At 38.6% G+C, this 20,265-nt stretch overlaps 1 protein-coding gene across 2 annotated transcripts in view; it reads right to left on the bottom strand.

The window, feature by feature from the left end:
• The window catches only part of BCAS2 (BCAS2 pre-mRNA processing factor), a 97,816-nt gene that overhangs the window by 50,052 nt on the left and 27,499 nt on the right, over positions 1–20,265 (bottom strand). Inside the window, exon 7 of one of the 2 annotated variants that reach the window (XM_077119810.1) lies at positions 6,277–11,779. The exons of the other annotated variant lie outside the window; for it this stretch is intronic. Within the exon in view, the coding sequence (XP_076975925.1) occupies positions 11,662–11,779 (118 nt within the window). The 3' untranslated portion in view covers positions 6,277–11,661. Of the gene's footprint in view, positions 1–6,276; positions 11,780–20,265 lie in introns of those variants that run through there. 2 annotated transcript variants of the gene reach the window in all.

The raw sequence follows: 20,265 nt of genomic DNA, 5'->3' as shown, positions 1-20,265 counted from the left end.
GGTCATGATGTATAATTCTTTTAATGTGTTGTTGGATACAATTTGCTAGAATTTTATTGAGGATTTTTGCATCTGTATTCATTAGAGAGATTGGTCTGTAGTTTTCTTTTTTTGTAATATCTTTGCCTGGTTTTGGTATGAGGGTGATGTTGGCTTCATAGAATGAATTAGGTAGTTTTCCCTCCACTTCGATTATGTTGAAGAGTTTGAGGAGAGTAGGTACTAATTCTTTCTGGAATGTTTGATAGAATTCACATGTGAAGCCGTCTGGTCCTGGAGTTTTCTTTTTAGGGAGCTTTTGAATAACTAATTCAATCTCTTTACTTGTGATTGGTTTGTTGAGGTCGTCTATTTCTTCTTGAGTCAAAGTTGGTTGTTCATGTCTTTCCAGGAACCTGTCCATTTCTTCTAAATTGTTGTATTTATTAGCGTAAAGTTGTTCATAGTATCCTGTTATTACCTCCTTTATTTCTGTGAGGTCAGTAGTTACGTCTCCTCTTTCATTTCTAATCTTATTTATTTGCATCCTCTCTCTTCTTCTTTTTGTCAATCTTGCTAAGGGCCCATCAATCTTGTTGATTTTCTCATAGAACCAACTTCTGGTCTTATTGATTTTCTCTATTGTTTTCATGTTTTCAATTTCATTTATTTCTGCTCTAATCTTTGTTATTTCTTTCCTTTTGCTTGCTTTGGGATTAGTTTGTTGTTCTTTCTCCAGTTCTTCCAAGTGGACAGTTAATTCCTGCATTTTTGCCTTTTCTTCTTTTCTGATAAAGGCATTTAGGGCAATAAATTTCCCTCTTAACACTGCCTTTGCTGCGTCCCATAAGTTTTGATATGTTGTGTCTTCATTTTCATTTGCCTCTAGGTATTTACTAATTTCTCTTGCAATTTCTTCTTTGACCCACTTGTTGTTTAAGAGTGTGTTGTTGAGCCTCCATGTATTTGTGAATTTTCTGGCACTCCGCCTATTATTGATTTCCAACTTCATTCCTTTATGATCCGAGAAAGTGTTGTGTATGATTTCAATCTTTTTAAATTTGTTAAGACTTGCTTTGTGACCCAGAATATGGTCTATCTTTGAGAATGATCCATGAGCACTTGAGAAAAAGGTGTATCCTGCTGTTGTGGGATGTAATGTCCTATAAATGTCTGTTAAGTCAAGTTCATTTATAGTAATATTCAGGTTCTCTATTTCTTTATTGATCCTCTGTGTAGATGTTCTGTCCATTGATGAGAGTGGTGAATTGAAGTCTCCAACTATTATGGTATATGTGTCTATTTCCCTCTTCAGTGTTTGCAGTGTATTCCTCACGTATTTTGGGGCACTCTGGTTCGGTGCATAAATATTTATGATTGTTATGTCTTCTTGCTTAATTGTTCCTTTTAATAGTATATAGTGTCCTTCTTTGTCTCTTTTAACTGTTTTACATTTGAAGTCTAACTTGTTGGATATTAGTATAGCCACTCCTGCTCTTTTCTGGTTGTTGTTTGCATGAAATATCTTTTCCCAACCTTTCACTTTCAACCTATGTTTATCTTTGGGTCTAAGATGTGTTTCCTGTAGACAGCATATAGAAGGATCTTGTTTTTTAATCCATTCTGCCAGTCTATGTCTTTTAATTGGGGAATTCAGTCCATTGACATTTAGAGTTATTACTGTTTGGATAATATTTTCCTCTACCATTTTGCCTTTTGTATTATATATATCATATCTGACTTTCCTTCTTTCTACACTTTTCTCCATGTCTCTCTCTTCTGTCTTTTTGTATCTGACTCTAGTGCTTCCTTTAGTATTTCTTGCAGAGCTGGTCTCTTGGTCACAAATTCTCTTAGTGACTTTTTGTCTGAGAATGTTTTAATTTCTCCCTCATTTTTGAAGGACAATTTTGCTGGATATAGGAGTCTTGGCTGGCAGTTTTTCTCTTTTAGTAACTTAAATATATCATCCCACTGTCTTCTAGCTTCCATGGTTTCTGCTGAGAAATCTACACATAGTCTTATTGGGTTTCCCTTGTATGTGACGGATTGTTTTTCTCTCGCTGCTTTCAAGATCCTCTCTTTCTCTTTGACCTCTGACATTCTAACTAGTAAGTGTCTTGGGGAACGCCTATTTGTGTCTAATCTCTTTGGGGTGCGCTGCACTTCTTGGATCTGTAATTTTAGGTCTTTCATAAGAGTTGGGAAATTTTCAGTGATAATTTCTTCCATTAGTTTTTCTCCTCCTTTTCCCTTCTCTTCTCCTTCTGGGATACCCACTACACGTATATTTGTACGGTTCACATTGTCCTTGAGTTCCCTGATACCTTGTTCAAATTTTTCCATTCTTTTCCGGATAGTTTCTGTTTCTTTTTGGAATTCAGATGTTTCATTCTCCAAATCACTAATTCTATCTTCTGTTTCTTTAAATCTGTCATTGTAGGTATCCATTGTTTTTTCCATCTTTTCTACTTTATCTTTCACTTCCATAAGTTCTGTGATTTGTGTTTTCAGTTTTTCTATTTCTTCTTTATTTTCAGCCCATGTCTTCTTCATGTCCTCCCTCAATTTATCGATTTCGTTTTTGAAGAGGTTTTCCATTTCTGTTCGTATATTCAGCATTAGTTGTTTCAGCTCCTGTATCTCATTTGAACTATTGGTTTCTTCGTTTGACTGGGCCATATGTTCAATTTTCTGAGCGTGATCCGTTATCTTCTGCTGGCGTTGGGCATTTAATCAGATTTCCCCGGGTGTTCGACCCCACAGGTTGAAAGATTTTTCTGTGAAATCTCTGGGTTCTGTTCTTCCTATCCTGCCCAGTAGGTGGCGCTCGTGGCACATGCCTGTCTGTGGGTTCCACCAGCGAAAGTTGCTGTGGGTCCCTCAACTCTGGAAAACTCTGGCCGTAGGGGAGGTTCGGCAGCCGAAGCGTCTTGGAAGAATGCCAGCCGGCCCGGGGTTCCAAACGCGGGGAGGGTCGCCGGCCGTCGCAGCACAGGAGAGCGTCCGGCCAAATTAGCCAGTCGGCCCGGGGCACCAAGCGTGGCGGGAGGGCACCAGCTGTTGCAGCCCGGGAGAGTGCACTGTTCCCAGCCGACGGGGGAGTCACGTGTTTGGAAGGGATCCCCCGGTCACTGTTCTCCACAGTCTGGGGATTTCCAACCCAACTATCTCAGTTGTTCTGGGGGGCCTCGTGTGGTGGGGGCACCAGCCGCCGCGGCCTAAGGGGACCGCCTGTCCAATTCTACCAGCTGGCCCGGGAAGGTGGAAGAGAGGGACTCCGGTCGCTTGCCGTCCCACCCAGGAAAGCCCGTGCCCCTTAGTGATCTCACCAGAGCTGGTTCTCCCAGATAGTCAGCCGTTCCAGGATGGGGTACGCTGTCCCTTTGGTCTCCCTCGTGGCTCCAGGAGCTGCTCTGTATTATCTCCACTCCCCCAGTAGCTGTTCTGGAGGAGGAAAGGTGAGGGCGGCAAGGCTGTCGAGGCTGGTGGCGGAGGAGCACGGTGAAGGCGGGGGAAGAGGGCACCGTGGTGGTTGGAGAGCAGCCGGAGCAGGAGGGGGAGGAGGGGGGAGAAGGATGGCGGGCGGCTCGGCTGCTGCGGGGCGTGGGCGCCGCGCGGCGGGCCGGCGGAGAAAGAGAGGGGCGAAGGAGGGCGGGGGTCTCGGCTGCTGTGGGGCGTGGGCGCCGCGCGGCGGGCCGGCGGAGAAAGAGAGGGGCGAAGGAGGGCGGGCGGCTCGGCTGCTGCGGGGCGTGGGCGCCGCGCGGCGGGCCGGCGGAGAAAGAGAGCTGGTTTCTTTTTATATTTCTATTTCTTTATTGAGATTCACATATCATTCATCAATTGTTTTCCTGATATCTTCAGTTCTTTTTCTGTATTTTCCTTTCTCTTTTTGAGCAAACTGAAAATCATTTTTTAAAAGTCCTTTTCCAGTATGTCTGCAGTCTGGTCTTCTTCATTGTTATTTTCTGGATTTTTATCCTCTTCCTTTGAGTGGGACACCATTTTCTACTTATTTATTTTTTCTTGTAATCTTTTATTGCACAATGTACATTTTAGTATAATGTTAACTCATATTTATTCTTCTAAGATGTCTGTTTTTTTTTTTACTTTATAACCAGCTTGTGATATGACAAAGATTTTCTTGAGTGTCTGGAGCTAAAAAACTAAGAAAACCTAAACAAGAAGTACCTTTCACTGTCTTTGCAAATTGGCCTTGCCTTGGCTGGTGTTCTCCATTAGAGTTCAGCCCTCGTACCAGGAAGGGTAGCCCAAGGTGAAAGCAGAGTACAGGGGCCTCCCTGTCTTCTGGGCTTGTATCTTATCCTGGGCTTATGTTTGCTAAGGGCCTTTGGAGTTTCTATGTTTACAGAAGTTTAAATGCCTGTTCTAATTCCCAGGAAACAGACCTTCTCCCTTTCCTGGTTGTTCCATGGCAGGACTTAAAGCAGATAAGCCTTTGCTCCAGGTCATCTGCCTCAATTGTTTCTTACTCTGCTTTCTGTCTCAAACTGCTTTTGCCAGGAGGGCAAATTCTAGGGGGTGGAGAAGGCCCACTAGAGAGGAGCTTCCTAAGTCAGTCTTTCCCTGCCCGAGCAAGGCCAGGGACCCATAAGGGGAGCCCTAGCTGGCTCCACAGTGCCCCGGGGGGCAATGAGGGAGAGGCCAGGGAGGGTGCTGGGCTCTTCTTCCATGGCTCCTCACAGCTGTACTTTCTTGTCTTGCCTAGCAAACGCAGCCCTTCAGCTTCCAGATCTCCAAGGAAGTGAACCGTCTTTAAGATGCCTCCACTGCTATTGTTCGGGGTGGGTTGGAGCAATGGCCAGCCTCAGGGCCAGTGTTTTACTGGACTCCAGAGTTTCAGAATAGCTGATTTAGATAATTCCTGCCCATTTAATAGCTGTTCTGGTGGAGGGAGTGATTGCTGGAGCTCCCTACCCCAACATCTTCATACAACTCATTTCTTTCCATTTATGGATATAAAATGGAAATTTGGGATACCTTCCATTTCATTTCCAGGTTCTACAGACTGAGATTATGTATTCATAGGAACAAAATTAGGTTATAACAAAATGGTGCTATTTTAAAGTACTTTCTATCTGTAGCATATTGTATATAAGTTAATATTGCTACTCGTTTTGGTTTGTTAAAGGTGCTGGAATGTAATCTACCAGAAATTGACTGACTTTTTTTTTTACATGTAAACAAAGAATTTATATTACCATTACTCATTTATATAACAATATTTTAGAAATGCATTCTGCCTTTATGTCCACTAGTAGCAGTATGGTCTTTAAGGTGTCATCCAGTCTTTCATGGGTGCAGTTAGTTACAAATGGTGTGGTTATGTTTGCACACTTAATTTTAAGTGTTGTCTTTTACAAGACAGTAATTTTTGGTTCTAAAAAATAGGCAAACCTCCATTCTGTAGTAGCCAATGCTTACCTGCAATGGATTTTTTTCACCTTTCGAAACCTGTCTTCACATTCACACATCACCCATTTCTATAGAATGACAAAGTCATTTGTTGAAATCTAGTCATAAGAAAGATTCAGCTTCCGTATCATCTTTTGTGACTGACACATTGCATAGTTATTTTCAAGGAACCAGTCTTTTCTTTTCCTGTCTGTAGGTATTTTATAAACTTTACTTAGAAATGATGTTTCATTAATTCAGAATAGCAAGTTTTTCTGGAGTACTTTCTTATGACTGCTTTCTTGGTAGTTTTTCTTTTTAAAATTTAAAAGTAGCAATTACATCTAAGTTTTGTGATTGTTTCCTGGTATGTGTTTTGAAATTCTTTCCCTTTTTAGAATTTGAAATGTGTTTAGATTTTGAATTTGTTTAAATATCAGATGATTTTGTTAAAGGCATAATTAATCACATTGGTTGAACTCTGAAGACAGACTTAAACAAATAAATAGAATTTAAAGCAATTATGTTGTGATTACAGATTAATGTACTATATAGACACCCTAAAACTCTATAATGTGCCATAAGCATATAGGATAGATCACAGAAGGGCTTTGACTAACTTACAACCCTAAAACATGACCTTTTTTTCTTTACACTGTCTAAGTAGACTTCTCAGCCCAGTCTTTTTCTTTTTAAAACTATTTAAACTGCAATTATTTAAACCAATTTTTAATTCTGAAAATATAAAAGTACTAACAAGTTTGGAAGATAAAAAATGTGAAAGTACATTTTGGTTTATTTTTCATCTTTTTGATGTGTAATTAAAAAATAAAGTTCCAAGCAGATATTACTATAAATGATAAATGAAAAGAAAACAAATTTAGTAACTAATGTATAAGGAATCCCTAAGGATTAATCACGAAGGTGAAAATATTTTTCTAAATAAGAGATCTCAGGGAAGGTCTCAAACATGACAAAAGTTTTCTTAGCTTAGGCCCCATATTTAAGTAGGTGCAAACTTTAACGTATGAAAAAAAAGGGTGTTTTAAACAAGCACTGGTGGTTTTTCCAGTAATAATGATAGATTTGCATTGCCATTTTAATGTTTGTTTGGGTTTTTTAAAATAACATAATAGTTTCCTTGATGACTGCAGATATTTAAAACTGTTTGGTGGTATTCAGAAACATTACAGTAATGGTGGTTTTCCTGTTTGGTATGTAGTATTCAACAACTAGAAAGAGTTACCTGTATGAAACTGCTGTTAAACCAGTAAGACTGCAGTCATACATCCATCATTTTCAGGATTGTTGATAACCTGGGCATATTTCCCCCAAATAACCTTGCCTGCTTGTGTCGCAAGGCCCAGCTCACTCACATTCACTTCAATGACAGTACCTTTGGTACTGTCATCCAAAGTGGTATATAGTGGAGATGAGGGATTCTTCTTTACATCAAGTATTGGCAGACAAAAGGTGGCCTTAAGTTGAGGATGTGGTACATGTGCCTTCTTGAAAGGTAATCCCACTGGTTTAATGAATCTTTCATATTTAGGTGGTTTTCATGTGAAGCTACCTCCAACAAAGCAGACTTTAGTAACCATCCTCTTCCATGCTTTCTTCTTTTTCTTTTCTGTTTGAATAACTTTAAAAAAAAATTTTTAATCCATATTTTTTATTCATCTGTCCATACCCTAGATAAAAGGAGCATCAGTCACAAGGTTTTCACAACCACACAGTCACATTGCAAAAGCTATATCATTATACAATCATCTTCAAGAAACAGGGCTACTGGAACACAGCTCTACGGTTTCAGGCACTTCCCTCTAGCCTCTCTAATGCACCATAAACTGAAAAGGGGATATCTATATAATACATAAGATAACCTCCAGGATAACCTCTCAGCTCTGTTTGGAATCTCTCAGCCACTGACACTTTATTTTGTCTCATGCCTCTCTTTCCCCTTTTGGTCAAGAAGGTTTTCCCAATCCCTTGATGCTGAGTTCCAGCTCATTCTAGGATTTCTGTACCACATTTCCAGGGAGGTTTACACCCCTGGGAGTCATGTCCCACATAGAGAAGGGAAAGGCGGTGAGTTTGCTTGTCATGTTGGCTTAGAGAGAGATAAGCCACATCTGAGCAACAAAAGAGGTTCTCTGGGGGTGACTCCTTGGCCTAATTTTAAGTAGGTTTAGCCTATTCTTTGTGGGGATAAGTTTCATATGACAAACCCCAAGATTGAGGACTCAGCCTATTGATTTGGTTGTCCCCACTGCTTGCAAGAATGTCAAGAATTCTTCAAATGGGGAAGTTGAATTTTCCCCCTTTCTCACCATTCCCCCAAGGGGACTTTGCAAATACTTCTTTATTCACTGTTCAAATCACTCTGGGATTTATGGGGCATCACACTGGAAAAACCTATAAAATCTCATGCCCTATTTAAGGTTCCATGTACTTATGGTGTTCAATTAACCTGTCCATACAAGTTATATTATGAAATGCACTAGTCAAAATATAAATTTTGCACCAAATAAACATTTCTCCCTTAGTCTCGCACAGAAGTTGAAGTTTTAAAATATGAATGACCGTCCATTTTCAACACCCTGCAATATTGACATTCCTTTGTTCTTCCTCATGAAAAAACATTTTTTAATTTGTACATTTAGTCACTATCATTGTATACTCTAGGCATTCCCAGATTATACCATCTCAGTCTTTATCATCTATCTTTCCTTCTTGTTTCACAACTACCCCCAGCCCTCCTCCCTCTATCATTCTCACATTCAGCCTCATTCATTGTACTTACATTATTGTGTTACAATCAGATAGTATTGTGCTATCCATTTCTGAATTTTTAATCAATCCTTTTGCACAATTTGTATCCCTTCAGCTCCCATTACCCAATATCTACCCTATTGCTATCTTCTGATGACCTCTGTTCTTAACTGATATTCTCCAAGTTCATTCATTAATGTTAATTCATATCAGTGAGACCATACAGTATTTGTCCTTTTGTTTCTGGCTAATCTCACTCAGTATAATGTTCTCAAGGTCCATCCATGTGGCTACATACTTCATAACTTTATTCTGTCTTACAGCTGTATAATATCCATTGTATGTATATACCACAGCTTGTTTAGCCATTTTGTCTGTTGATGGACATTTGGGCTGTTTCCATCTCTTGGCAATTGTAAATAATGCTGCTATAAACATTGGTGCTCAAATGTCCATTTGTGTCCTTGCTCTCATGTCCTCTGAGTAGATACCTAAGCAATGGTACTGCCAGATCATATGGCAATTTTATACTTAGTTTCCTGAGGAACTGTCAAACTGCCTTCCACAGCGGTTGTACCATTTGACATTCCCACCAACAGTGGATAATTGTGCCTCTTTCTCCACATCTTCTCCAGCACTTGTCATTTTCTGTTTTATTGATAATGGCCATTCTGGTGGGTGTGAGACAATATCTCACTGTGGTTTTGATTTGCATTTCCCTAATAGCCAGGGAAGTTGAGCATCTTTTCATGCACCTTTGGCCATTTGTATTTCCTCTTCTGAGAAGTGTCTGTTCATGTCTTTTGCCCATTTTGTAATTGGGTTGTTTGTCTTTTTGTTGTTGAGTTGAACAATCTCTTAATATATTCCGGATACTAGACCCTTACCTGATATGTCATTTCCAAATATTGTCTCTCATTGTGTAGGTTGTCTTTTTACTTTCTTAACAAAGTTCTTTGATGCACAAGTGTTCAATTTTAAGGAGTTCCCATTTATCTATTTCTTTCTTCAATACTCATGCATTGGGTGTAAGATCTAGGAAGCTGCCTCCTACTACAAGTTTTATATGACATTTCCCTACACTTTCTTCTAAAAGTTCTAAATAAATGGAAGTGCGTACTGTGTTCATGGATTGGAAGACTAAATATAATTAAGATGTCAATTCTACCTAAATTGATGCAGGGTGCCCTTCTCAGCTAAAAATATCCTGAGAAAGGAAAATGAAGTGGGAAGTCTCACACTACCTGACTTTAAGGCTTATTACAAAAGCACAGTGGTCAAAACAGCATGGTACTGGCATAAAGATAGATAAACTGACAAATGGAATCAAATAAAGTGTTCAAATATAGACCCTCTTCTATGGACAATTGATCTTTGATAAGAACAGTCAAGCAAACTCAACTGGGGCAGAACAGTCTCTTCAATAAATGGTGCTTGGAGAACTGGATATCCACATGCAAAAGAATGAAAGAGGACCCATATCTCACACTCTATACAAAAATTAACTCAAAATGGATCTGTTGGAGATGGTTCTCTGAGGGCTCGAGCGGTTGGCTGAGAGCCGAGGGCATGAGCATAGGCACATCGTGCTCTGCTAATGTGGTAAACTGCAGAAGCAAATGTTTTCAAGAGCGCTGACGCAAAAGCCTGAAGAGACCTGAAAAGAGAACATTCTGATAAGAAATAAATGGTTCCTGGGACAAAGAGTTGGGAACCAAACTCTGTCGCTTTGCAGGATAATAGATATTCAAAAATAATCTTGCTTTGATTATACTCCCTAAAGCAGTTCCTGTGTAAGAGCACAATAAATGTGTGGATAGCAATATATTCGGGGCTCTTGCTCCTGATGAGCTTGAGTCCCCTGACTTGACTTAACTATCATCTTGTGTCCGTCATTTCTTAATCCTGTGCAATGCCCCTTCTCTCCTGTTCTCCAGGGAATTTCCAGCATGGATCAAAGACCTAAACATTAGACATAAGGCCATAAAACTTTTGAATAATGTTGTAGTTTGCTAGCTGCTGGAATGCAATATACCAGAAACAGAATGGCTTTTAAAAGGGGGAATTCAATGAGTTGCTAGTTTACAGTTCTAAGGCTAAGAAAATGTCCCAGTGAAAACAAGAGGCATTTCCCCTCTTCATCTCTAAAGGTCACTGGCTGGTGGACTCTCTGCTTCATGTTGCTGCAGCATTCTCTGCTCTCTCCGAATCTCTCATTCTCCAAAATGTTTCCTCTCTCATTCTCCGAAATGTAAACCGATCAAGACCCACCCAAATGGATGGAGACATGTCATCACCTAATCCAGTTTGAAAACCACTCTTGACTAAATCACATCATCCAGTTAGATGATCTGATAACAGTTTCAAACATACAATATTGAATAGGGATTATTCCACCTTTATGATATGGGAAGTTGATTAAAACATGGCTTTTCTAGGGGGCATACCTCCTTTTAAACCAGCACAAATAACTTTTAATACTTCTACTTCTCCCTGGGCACGAACTTTGGGCAGAGGGACTTCCACTTCCCTTGCTTTCTCTTTTCATTTTTGTTTAATCATATTGGAAAGTACTTAAGAAAGAGAAAGCAATAGGGGCCCAAGTTTGCAATGGGAAATTCTAAACATGAGGTCTGGTAAATATGGAGAAACCAAAAAGAGACTCATATACCTACCAATGAGATAGTAAGAGAGTTTAATGACACAGAAACTAAGAGAAGAAAGTATTTCAGAAAGGAAGCTATTGGCTAATGTGTTGAAAGCTATGAGAAATTGAGAAGAATGATATTTGAGTAATGACTTTTGGATTTGGCAACATAGTCACCATTGATGACTTTATCAGGAACAGTTTCAGTGGTGTGTAGGGCTGAGGAAGAAATAGGAAAATTGGATTCATATCTTATATTCAAACCAGGATAAAATTCAGATGAATAACAGATTTAAAAGGAAAAATAGATAAATAGCCCCAGAAGAGACAATGTGAAAATTTTAAAAATAATCTCAATGTGTGGAACATCTTTCTAATTATTATACAAATCCATCAATTGTAAAAGAATGGTCTTTAAAATAAATCTACAAAAAATACCAAAGTCAAAAATAAATAACTTGGGAAGACATTTACTAATCACATCTCAAAGGTCTGTCTAACTGTCCTTAACATATAGAGAGCTTCCATGAGTCAATAAGAAAAACCAATTGAGGATTTAAAAAAAAAAAGAAAGTACTTAAGCTTGGCTCTGTCCCTGTCTTTCCAGCAGATAGGCAGGAAGTGCACCCTGTGGAGTCTTATCATTCTTATGTTTGGTTTCTCTTTTCATGCATTTTGATAGTCTTTTTCATTTGTACTTTCCAAGCATGGTACGGTTTATGGTAGAGCTTAGCCTTCAGACCAATCATCTTTTTTGCCTTCTTTGAACATTTATGAGCCTCTCGACTTTCTTTCTTTCTCTTGTTCTCATGGTAATCCAAACGATATCTATAGCCTTTACATGTAACTCAATATATACATTTTGTAGCTTGGTGAACGCTGCAGAGCCACCAAGCACAGCCGCCAGGGTGTGAAGCACCAGTTAATTTTTGGGACTTGGTGAACCACGAGCTGATTCCATGCAACCTGCAACCCAGAAATTGACTTTTAAATAGGATTTATTAAATTACAATTTGCAGTTCTTAGGCTGTGAAAATGTCAAAATCAAGGCATAAACAAGATGCTACCTGGACTCTGAGGACTGGCTGCTGGCATCCAGGAACCTCTGACACAAGGGAAGGCACATGGATGACATCTGCTTATCTTTTGCTCTGAGGTTTCATTGCTTTAAGCTTCTGGTTCCAATGGCTTCCTCTCTGAGTGTCTATGAGTCAGCTCTTAACTTCTCTCAAGCTTTTATGTATGAGCTTCTCTTAATTTCATCTCTTTGCTTCCTCTCAGCTTCTGTGAGCTTTTTATGTGTGTCCTTTATCCTCTTATAAAGGCTTCAAATAAGGGGATTAAGACCCACCTTGAATGAAGTGGATCACATCTCTAATCTGATCAAAAGGTTCTACCCACATTGGTCTGGACCCACAGGAGTGGATTAAAAGAAAATGGCCTTTTCTGGCATACATAACAGCTTCAAACTAGTGTACTTTCCCCTATTCTCTTCAATTGGTTAAACATTGTTCTATACTGAATTTTTTTACATTGGTACAAAATCAGTTTTTGGGATTCCAGAGTTTAACTGCAGGCAACTTGAAACATTACGGTCAAAATTAATGGCTTTTACTGTACAGTAAAACCTCATTTTAATGAGTTTGAATTGCCGTGTTTTACCCTAACTCTCATTAAAATGGAAATTTACTACCACTGTGCATAGACAAATTAATCATTAAAAAGAAATATTCAGCATATTGCTCACCTCATTACCCTCCCTTATCTATACTTTATCTTTTTTTCTAATGTTAGTGTGACAGTAATTTATGGTGTGGCACTAGAAAGTCATCACTGTCCAGGCCTGTTTCCTAGTTGGCAAAAGATGAGAATTAAGGGCCTGACCTTCAAGTTGCAAACGTCACTTTAGTTTCTATTTCACTGGACAGAATCAAGTCACATGACATAGAAGGTTGGAAGGTGTCTTCATTTTCTGTTACCACACGTTTCAAATTACACAAACCTGGTGGCTTAGAACAACAGAAGTTTTACTGTCTTACAGTTCTGGGGCTGGAAATTTTAAATCAAGGTGTCAGCAGGACCACACTCTCTTTAAAACTTGTAGGGGAGAATCCTTCTTTGCCTCTTCTAGCATCTGGTAATTTGCTGATAATTGCTGGCATTCCATTGCATGCAGCTGCCACACTTCAAACTCTGCCTCTGCCATCACATGACCTTCTCCCTGTATCTATGTCTCATCTCTCCTTCTTATAAGGACAATTGTCATATTGGGTTAAAGGTCACCCTACTCCATTATGACCTCATTTTAACTCAACTAATTCCATCTGCAATGACTCTCCTTCCAAATAACGTCACATCCACAAGGATCAGGACTTCAACATGTCATTTGGGGTGAAACAATTCAACTCATTACAAAAGGGAAACTGGAAAATTAGTTTTTAGCCATATGTATAGCTAACATTTCTATTGTTATAATAGGGATAACATATATTAGTTATAAAAAATACAATTTGTTGAAACAGTAAACTCTACATTTAGTCCTTTCCCTTTTAAAAGACAAAGACAGACATAATGATAATCTTGAATTTGTATAATTTATTAAGAAAGAAAATGACAAAAAAGTTCAAACTTGACCTACTGTTGATAAATTAGTGATCTCACATCTCTCAATAAATTACTAAAGCAAGGTGAAGAACTGTTGGAATTTATAGCTGTTTCCCAGCCTAAACGATACAATAGACCAGTAAAAACAGTTCATTTCTCCACTGCTAAAATTATGCCATAATTAAAATAAAATGACAATTACATTCTTCTCTAAAAGAAAAGAAATCATAGGGAGGTGGTGAGTAGATTGTTATCACACTGCCATGTGAGAGGGACTCCCTCTTAATCGAAGGAAGACGTAGGTACAAAAAAATGTTATTTTTCTTTGCCCAACTTCTTTTTCCCCTTCTGGTAGAAGCACCAACCTATTTTATTCTAGGAACAATTGCTCCAGTCCAACTAATTGCTAACTAAGCCACCTGGACCACATGATCCAGGCCTGGCCAATCATAGTATTCCAACCTCCTGGCCATACATAGCTCTTAACCCAAGTATTATACATGTAATCCAAGAAGATCGATCAGAATGCTCCTCTGGAATTTATATATATTGATATAACGGCTTTCCTCTGAGATTGCTAAACTGAGATGGTGTAAATCTGGAGCTGCGTGTGTCTTTGGCTCCAGTTGTATAAAAGAGGCCTATCTGGAGGAGGAGAAAATAAGGCCAGAAAAGAAGAGAAAGGAAAAAAAAAAAAGGGATAAAACCCCCCCACAAAACCCACTCATGACACTGAATCCCTGGATTTAGTTAACCCTGCAACCAGTTCTACAGCTATCCTTATCGGTTAAATGAACTGATAACCCCCTTTTACTGCTCAAGGTAGTTTTAGTTAGCTTTCTGTCACTTGTAAATAGTTTAAATATATAGAAATACATCCTAAGGATGGAGTTAGCAGAGACAATCTAACTATAATATATGCCAGCCCTTAGGGTAGAAAGCAGAATAAAACACAAATATAAACTAACATTCATATTAAGCTCACAAATGGACTGTCAAACTTCTTTTCCCTCTTTTGGTCAGGATGGCATTGTTGGTCCCACGGTGCCAGGGCCAGGATCATCCCTGGGGGTTATCTCCCACATTGCCAAGGAGACTTTCATCCCTGGATGTCATGTCCCATGTAGGGGGGAGGGCAATGGTTTCCTTTGCAGAGTTTGACTTAGAGAGAAAGGCCACATCCGAGCAACAAAAGAGGTCCACCAGAGGTGACTCTCAGGCATACCTATAGTTAGGCTAAGTTTCCCCACCACATACATAAGCTTCACAAGAGTAAGCTTCAAGATCAGGGGCTTGGTCTATTGATTTGGGCATCTCTAATGTTTAGCACAAAATTCGGGGTTTCCCCAGTGGTAAGGTTTAATAGTTCCATATTGTTTCTCCCGTCCAGTGCCTGTCTTGCGCTTCCCGCCCTTGGGAGGACTTGCAGGTGCTCCCAGGCCCAAGGGCGCCGCACCCAACCCTCCAGCCGTGGGAGTTCTAGGCAGTAACTGCGGGTGTGCAGGTACGTGGTTGCTCAGGTCTCCAGGATCCCCTTTTGGACCGCGCCACCTGCGCAGCCAGAATGCGGAGAGCCCACTGCGAGCCATCTGGAGGAGGCACCCGGAGGTGAGGTGAGGAGGCCGAGATTTTCCTTGCTGCTTAACTTAGAGGAGTACCACTGTGAGCAGCATACTGCTACTAATATTCAATCCAGAGACAGAATGAAAAGGTGATGATGGGGAAGTCTTCTGACATTGTGCCTGATCATGCAAGGACAGGGAATCCTGGAAGATTAGATGACTCAGCAAAAAGAACTGATAAAGAAGAACAGATTTCTCAAAATGCAAGAAGTCCATATATTGCAGTATTGTACTCGGAATAATGTACTATGTATCATATACTTCAAAGAATCATTAAAAACAAAAGATTAAGAAGGAAATTTGAAAATGTGGTTTGGACATACAAATTTGAAAAAAAAATAAATGAGACGCGAAAATGAACCAAATTATTGCTAAAGATTTAATGAAAAATAAAAATGTTCTAAGATTGTTAATGAGCTTGAAGATGGACATAACTTAGAACACCGTACAGAAGGAAATGAAATGTCTAAAGTACCTACACGTGTATATGCACACAGTTAAGGAATACGGAGGATAAACAATGAAAGGAAAAATGATAAAGAGAAGCAAGTAGGTAATGAATTATTTGTAATGGCTTGTATTTCCATACCAGATATTCAAAATGCTCCCTAGAAATCAAGTGCAGGATATCTATCTTTTAGCCTTCTGGGTACAATGTTTACCCACACCATTTTGCTTTGTTTATTGAGCTTATTTCCTTGAATTGCATCAACCAGTTCATTACTCTTGGCTTCTCTTCTATTTTTTTTTCCTCAAACTAGTTTTTCCCTTATCATTTCAGTTCTAAAGATTAAAATGATGGCCCTTTGTTACAAGTAGCAACTTTGAAATAACGCCTTCAGTAGAAAAAGATTGTAGAAATATATACACACAAACACATGGATACTGGTTTGGCCAATGTCCCAATATGGTATGGTTATGCAAACATAAAACTTTAAATATGCAACATGAGGATTAACAAACAATAAAAGGTATAAATGGCAATCAGTTATGGTTAGGTGGATTTAAAAAGAACCAAAGTCACTTATATCAATGAAGATGAAAATATATAATATATACAACTGTTTGATTTTAAAAATCATTGAGAAAGTCACTTAAGAATCTGAAGAGAAAATAAGTGAACTTGACAAAAGATCTGAAAAAAACTGCACGTTGCACATTATCTGGAAAATATATAATATGGGGGAAAAAACTGAAGCACAAAGACAGGATAATGACAAAAAAGGTGTCTCATTTGGGGTTCTGGTCTAAAAGAATCTCCTCATAAATTCTGTATTAAACACAAAGGGAAAAAACATAACTTCACAGTGGAGAAAACTGGGAGACATCTTTACCAAATGATCACAGTTAATAGAACCAATATTTGGAATATATTGATATTTTGTGCCTCCTTATTAGATACACTTCTGTAGTATACCTGTCAAAGGTACATAACTGATTATAATCACCAGGAAATGTCAGTAAATCTAAATTTATGAATAGTCTACAAAATAAATGGACTTCATTTTCCAAAATATCAATGTTAAAGAATAGAGAAAAATGACATACTGTTTCAGATTAAAATGACAGCTGCAAAGTGGGATTGTGTATTTGCTCCTAGAATATAGATTTGTCATAGACATATAGATGAACATATTATTATATGTACAGAAGCATTATTGAGAAAATCTGAATACATTTCCATCAAATATGAAGAATAGGTGATAGACTTGAATCTATAGCATGTGTCTAATTTTGTATTGTTAATTTTTGCTTTAGGCAGATAGAGGTTATATTTAAACTTTTGTTTAATCTTAATCTTACTGCTTGTTAATCTTCTGACACTTTTTAAATATTATAAAATCCTTTCATTCTTTTTCACATATTTTTTGTTTTTAATTTAACACTCTGATATTAATATTAGTAAACCTGAATTTTGGAAGACAAGGCTGTAATTACTCACAAGTTTGCTGTCTTTGAAATACTCCAAAAGGATATGAATACTTATCATTGTCTTTGCAGCAAAAAAAAAGTCGAATAATATTTTTCAATCATTTTAATTCAGTTTTCATAGTCTTGCACTTGGTTTAATGTCCACTGGTACAAAAAATAGTCTTGTATATTTTATTCATTTTCTGTACTTATGTTAAGAAAGCTAATATGACAATATGATCCAATTTACACTGTCATATCTAAATATGCAAGTACCTAAACTTCATTGTATTACTAATTTTTTTGCATGCATTAGAAAATAAAAAATACAAATGAAATGCCAAGTCTTATCAGTCCTCCATTTACTTTCCAGCTTCCAAGATCCTACTGCTTTTTTCCTGATCTGCCTTCTCATTCTTGGGAGTCTAAGTTTTCCCGTGGAGGCATTTACCAACTTAAGTAATGGGTGGCTTACAGGCCAGAGTGGCAGCAATGGAGTTTCACTATGGAGTTGAGAAAAAAAACTGGAGCCCAGGGTCCTTTTTTCAAGGGGGGAGTATATGGAGAACATCCTAGACTTTTGGTTGGGACTCCCAAGGGGTTACACCTAGGATCAAGAGCAAATAAAAATAAAGCAGTCTTCATAAAGACTGACCCACTGCTTTCTATCAGCTCAGTCTCAGACTGGATTAAGGGGATTTGCCCTTACCCTGACTGCCAGAAGTGAAAGTAAATCTTTTCTGGACAAAGATAACATATTCAGAACCTCAGATTATCTCTGTAAGTGTCCCCACATATTGTCTGGTATTCAACCAGGCAGTCCAAGAGAAAAAAACAAATGTTCAAAAGCCCAGAGAAAACGGACAAGAGAAACATATCCTCAGAAAAATGCTGATATTGGAGTTATCAAACATGGTCTTTAAACTAACTGGGATGAATATAGTCAAGAAAATAGAAAGGATGGGGAGTTTCACTAGAGAACTAGAATATATAAAAATGTATCAAAAGGAAATTTTAAAAATGAAAATTACACTAAAATTACAAATTCAATAAACTGGGTATTAGGGTCCTCTAGGAAAATAGACCTGGCAGAAGATTTATATACATATTAGGAGTTTTTAAAAATAGGAACTGGCTATGCAGCTGTGGGGTTGGGGAAGTCCAAATTCCATATGGCAGGCTGCAAGCTGGAAACTGTGATGAAGGTTTTTGATGGATTCTCCTGGAGAAGCTCGCTGGCTGAAGTAGAGATGGAAATCCTCCCTTCTGACTGCTGAAATAATCACTTCTCCTTTTAAGGCCTTCAACTGATTGGATGAGACTTCTCTCATGGTTGAAGACAATTGCTTCAGTTGATTGTAGATGTAATCAGCAATAGATGCACCTTCAACTTACTGATGATTTAAAATCCACAAAATATCCTCAAAGAAACAATCAGACCAGTGCTTTCTTTTTTTCTTTTTTTAACATGGGCAGGCACTGGGAATCAAACCCGGGTCCTCCGGCATGGCAGGCGAGCATTCTTGCCTGCTGAGCCACCGTGGCCCGCCCCAGACCAGTGCTTTCTTGACCAAACAACTGGACTCCGTAACCTGGCCAAGTTGACAAATGAACTTAACCATCACAATCCACCCCTTGTCAACTTGGCAGCCATACATATCCCCTTAAGCCATAAATAATCATTCATATTTTTGCCTACAATATTCAGCTGTCCTGCATACAACCAGAAACAAATTCTTCCCAGAACAGGGTACAAGTCCTTGGATAATATTCACTCTTAAGCCTGATATTCTATAACCTAAATACTACAATATGAAGTTAATAGAACTTATGTCATAAGGTAGATAAGATAGGGAAGAAAACAAAGATAATTGCTTTATGCATATATACAAACATACTCAAAACAAGGAAGAAATATTCATAACCATTAGTCCTCATTTCTGTAACTTGTCACATGGTCATAGCTCAGATTTAGAAATACTTTCTTTTACTACCCATTCCATGTTCCCCTTACCCTTAGCAAGCAGCTCAACTGGCCATTGTTTCTTTGCCTGGTAGATGATCTGAACCTTCATTCCTGAAGTTTCTAGGCCATGTGTAGTCTCATAGGGATTGGGTTGTTGCAGTTTTCCATTGACTTTAACCACAGGGCCTGGGAATATTAAGACACCCTAGGGCATCTCCTGTATTTCAGGCAAACTCTTCTTTACCTCCATTGTATGGTAAGTACCTTCATTGTGTGGTAAACTCTTCTTTACCTCCATTTTCCCTCGATTAATCAGGATCAATCACCCCAGCCAGTACAATTCCCTTCTTTGCCTGTTGATTCAGAGGTACAAGGAGCCCAAAGCAGCCAAGTGGTAGTCAATTTCCAGTTCAATGGAATCATTGTTGTGTCTCCTGGTGGAAGCACTCCTTCTTTTGGAACTAAGACCTGTAGCCAGCGGAGCTTAAAGTTACAGAGACAGGAAGAAAATATCTTTCCAGTGGATCATTAGGGATAATAGTGCATGGTACCACTCTCATTTCTGTCCCTTGATTTCTGGGCCTATGAATTCTGGCTATGGGAGAAACAGCACCATGGTGGACACTGATTTAGAGCATATAGGGCATCCTGGAAAACATTACTCCAGCCCTGAAAGGTATTGCCACCCAGTTGGTGCTGTAATTGAGTCTTCAAAGTTACATTCGACCATTCTATCAATCCAGCTGCTTCATGATGAGGGGACACATGGTAAGACCAGTGAATTCCATGGGCATATAACAGCTTCAAACCAGCACAGATAGTAACAATGATTATTACTGGTTTTACACCATTAAGTTGGGTACTGATAATAAAAGGTTGGAACGGAAGGGAAGGAAAAAGGAAGAGGACAAAGGGTAGGAAGGGGAAAGAAATAAGGGGAACAGAAAGTATGTCTTAGATAAAAATTTAAACTAGGTTTTAAAAAGTTGACAAATAAATGTCAATGAACTTCATGAATGAGATTCCTTTCATATGAAAGCTCAATTTCTCTTGAAGTTAGTAGATACAGCGTCCAATTCACTCTTCTCTCTACCCAACCAATATTTTTCCCTTGTGGGAAGACAACAGATAAAGATCCTGATCCAAACCATATATTGTGAGATAAACATTGCATAAATCAAGTCTTTGCATATAATGTTAAAACCCTTCAGAAAGGATTGGGCATTTAATCTTGAAAACCTTGTTTAGGTTTATATTGTAAGTGATAGAAAACCCTTCTCAAACAAAACAGACAATTTATTAACCCACAAATTTAAGGCTGGGCTAGCTAACTTGTGCCACAGTTCATC

This window comes from Tamandua tetradactyla, chromosome 11 (genome assembly GCF_023851605.1).
Source record: "Tamandua tetradactyla isolate mTamTet1 chromosome 11, mTamTet1.pri, whole genome shotgun sequence".
Lineage (NCBI taxonomy): Eukaryota > Metazoa > Chordata > Mammalia > Pilosa > Myrmecophagidae > Tamandua > Tamandua tetradactyla.
This window is presented reverse-complemented; position numbering and strand designations above follow the sequence as displayed.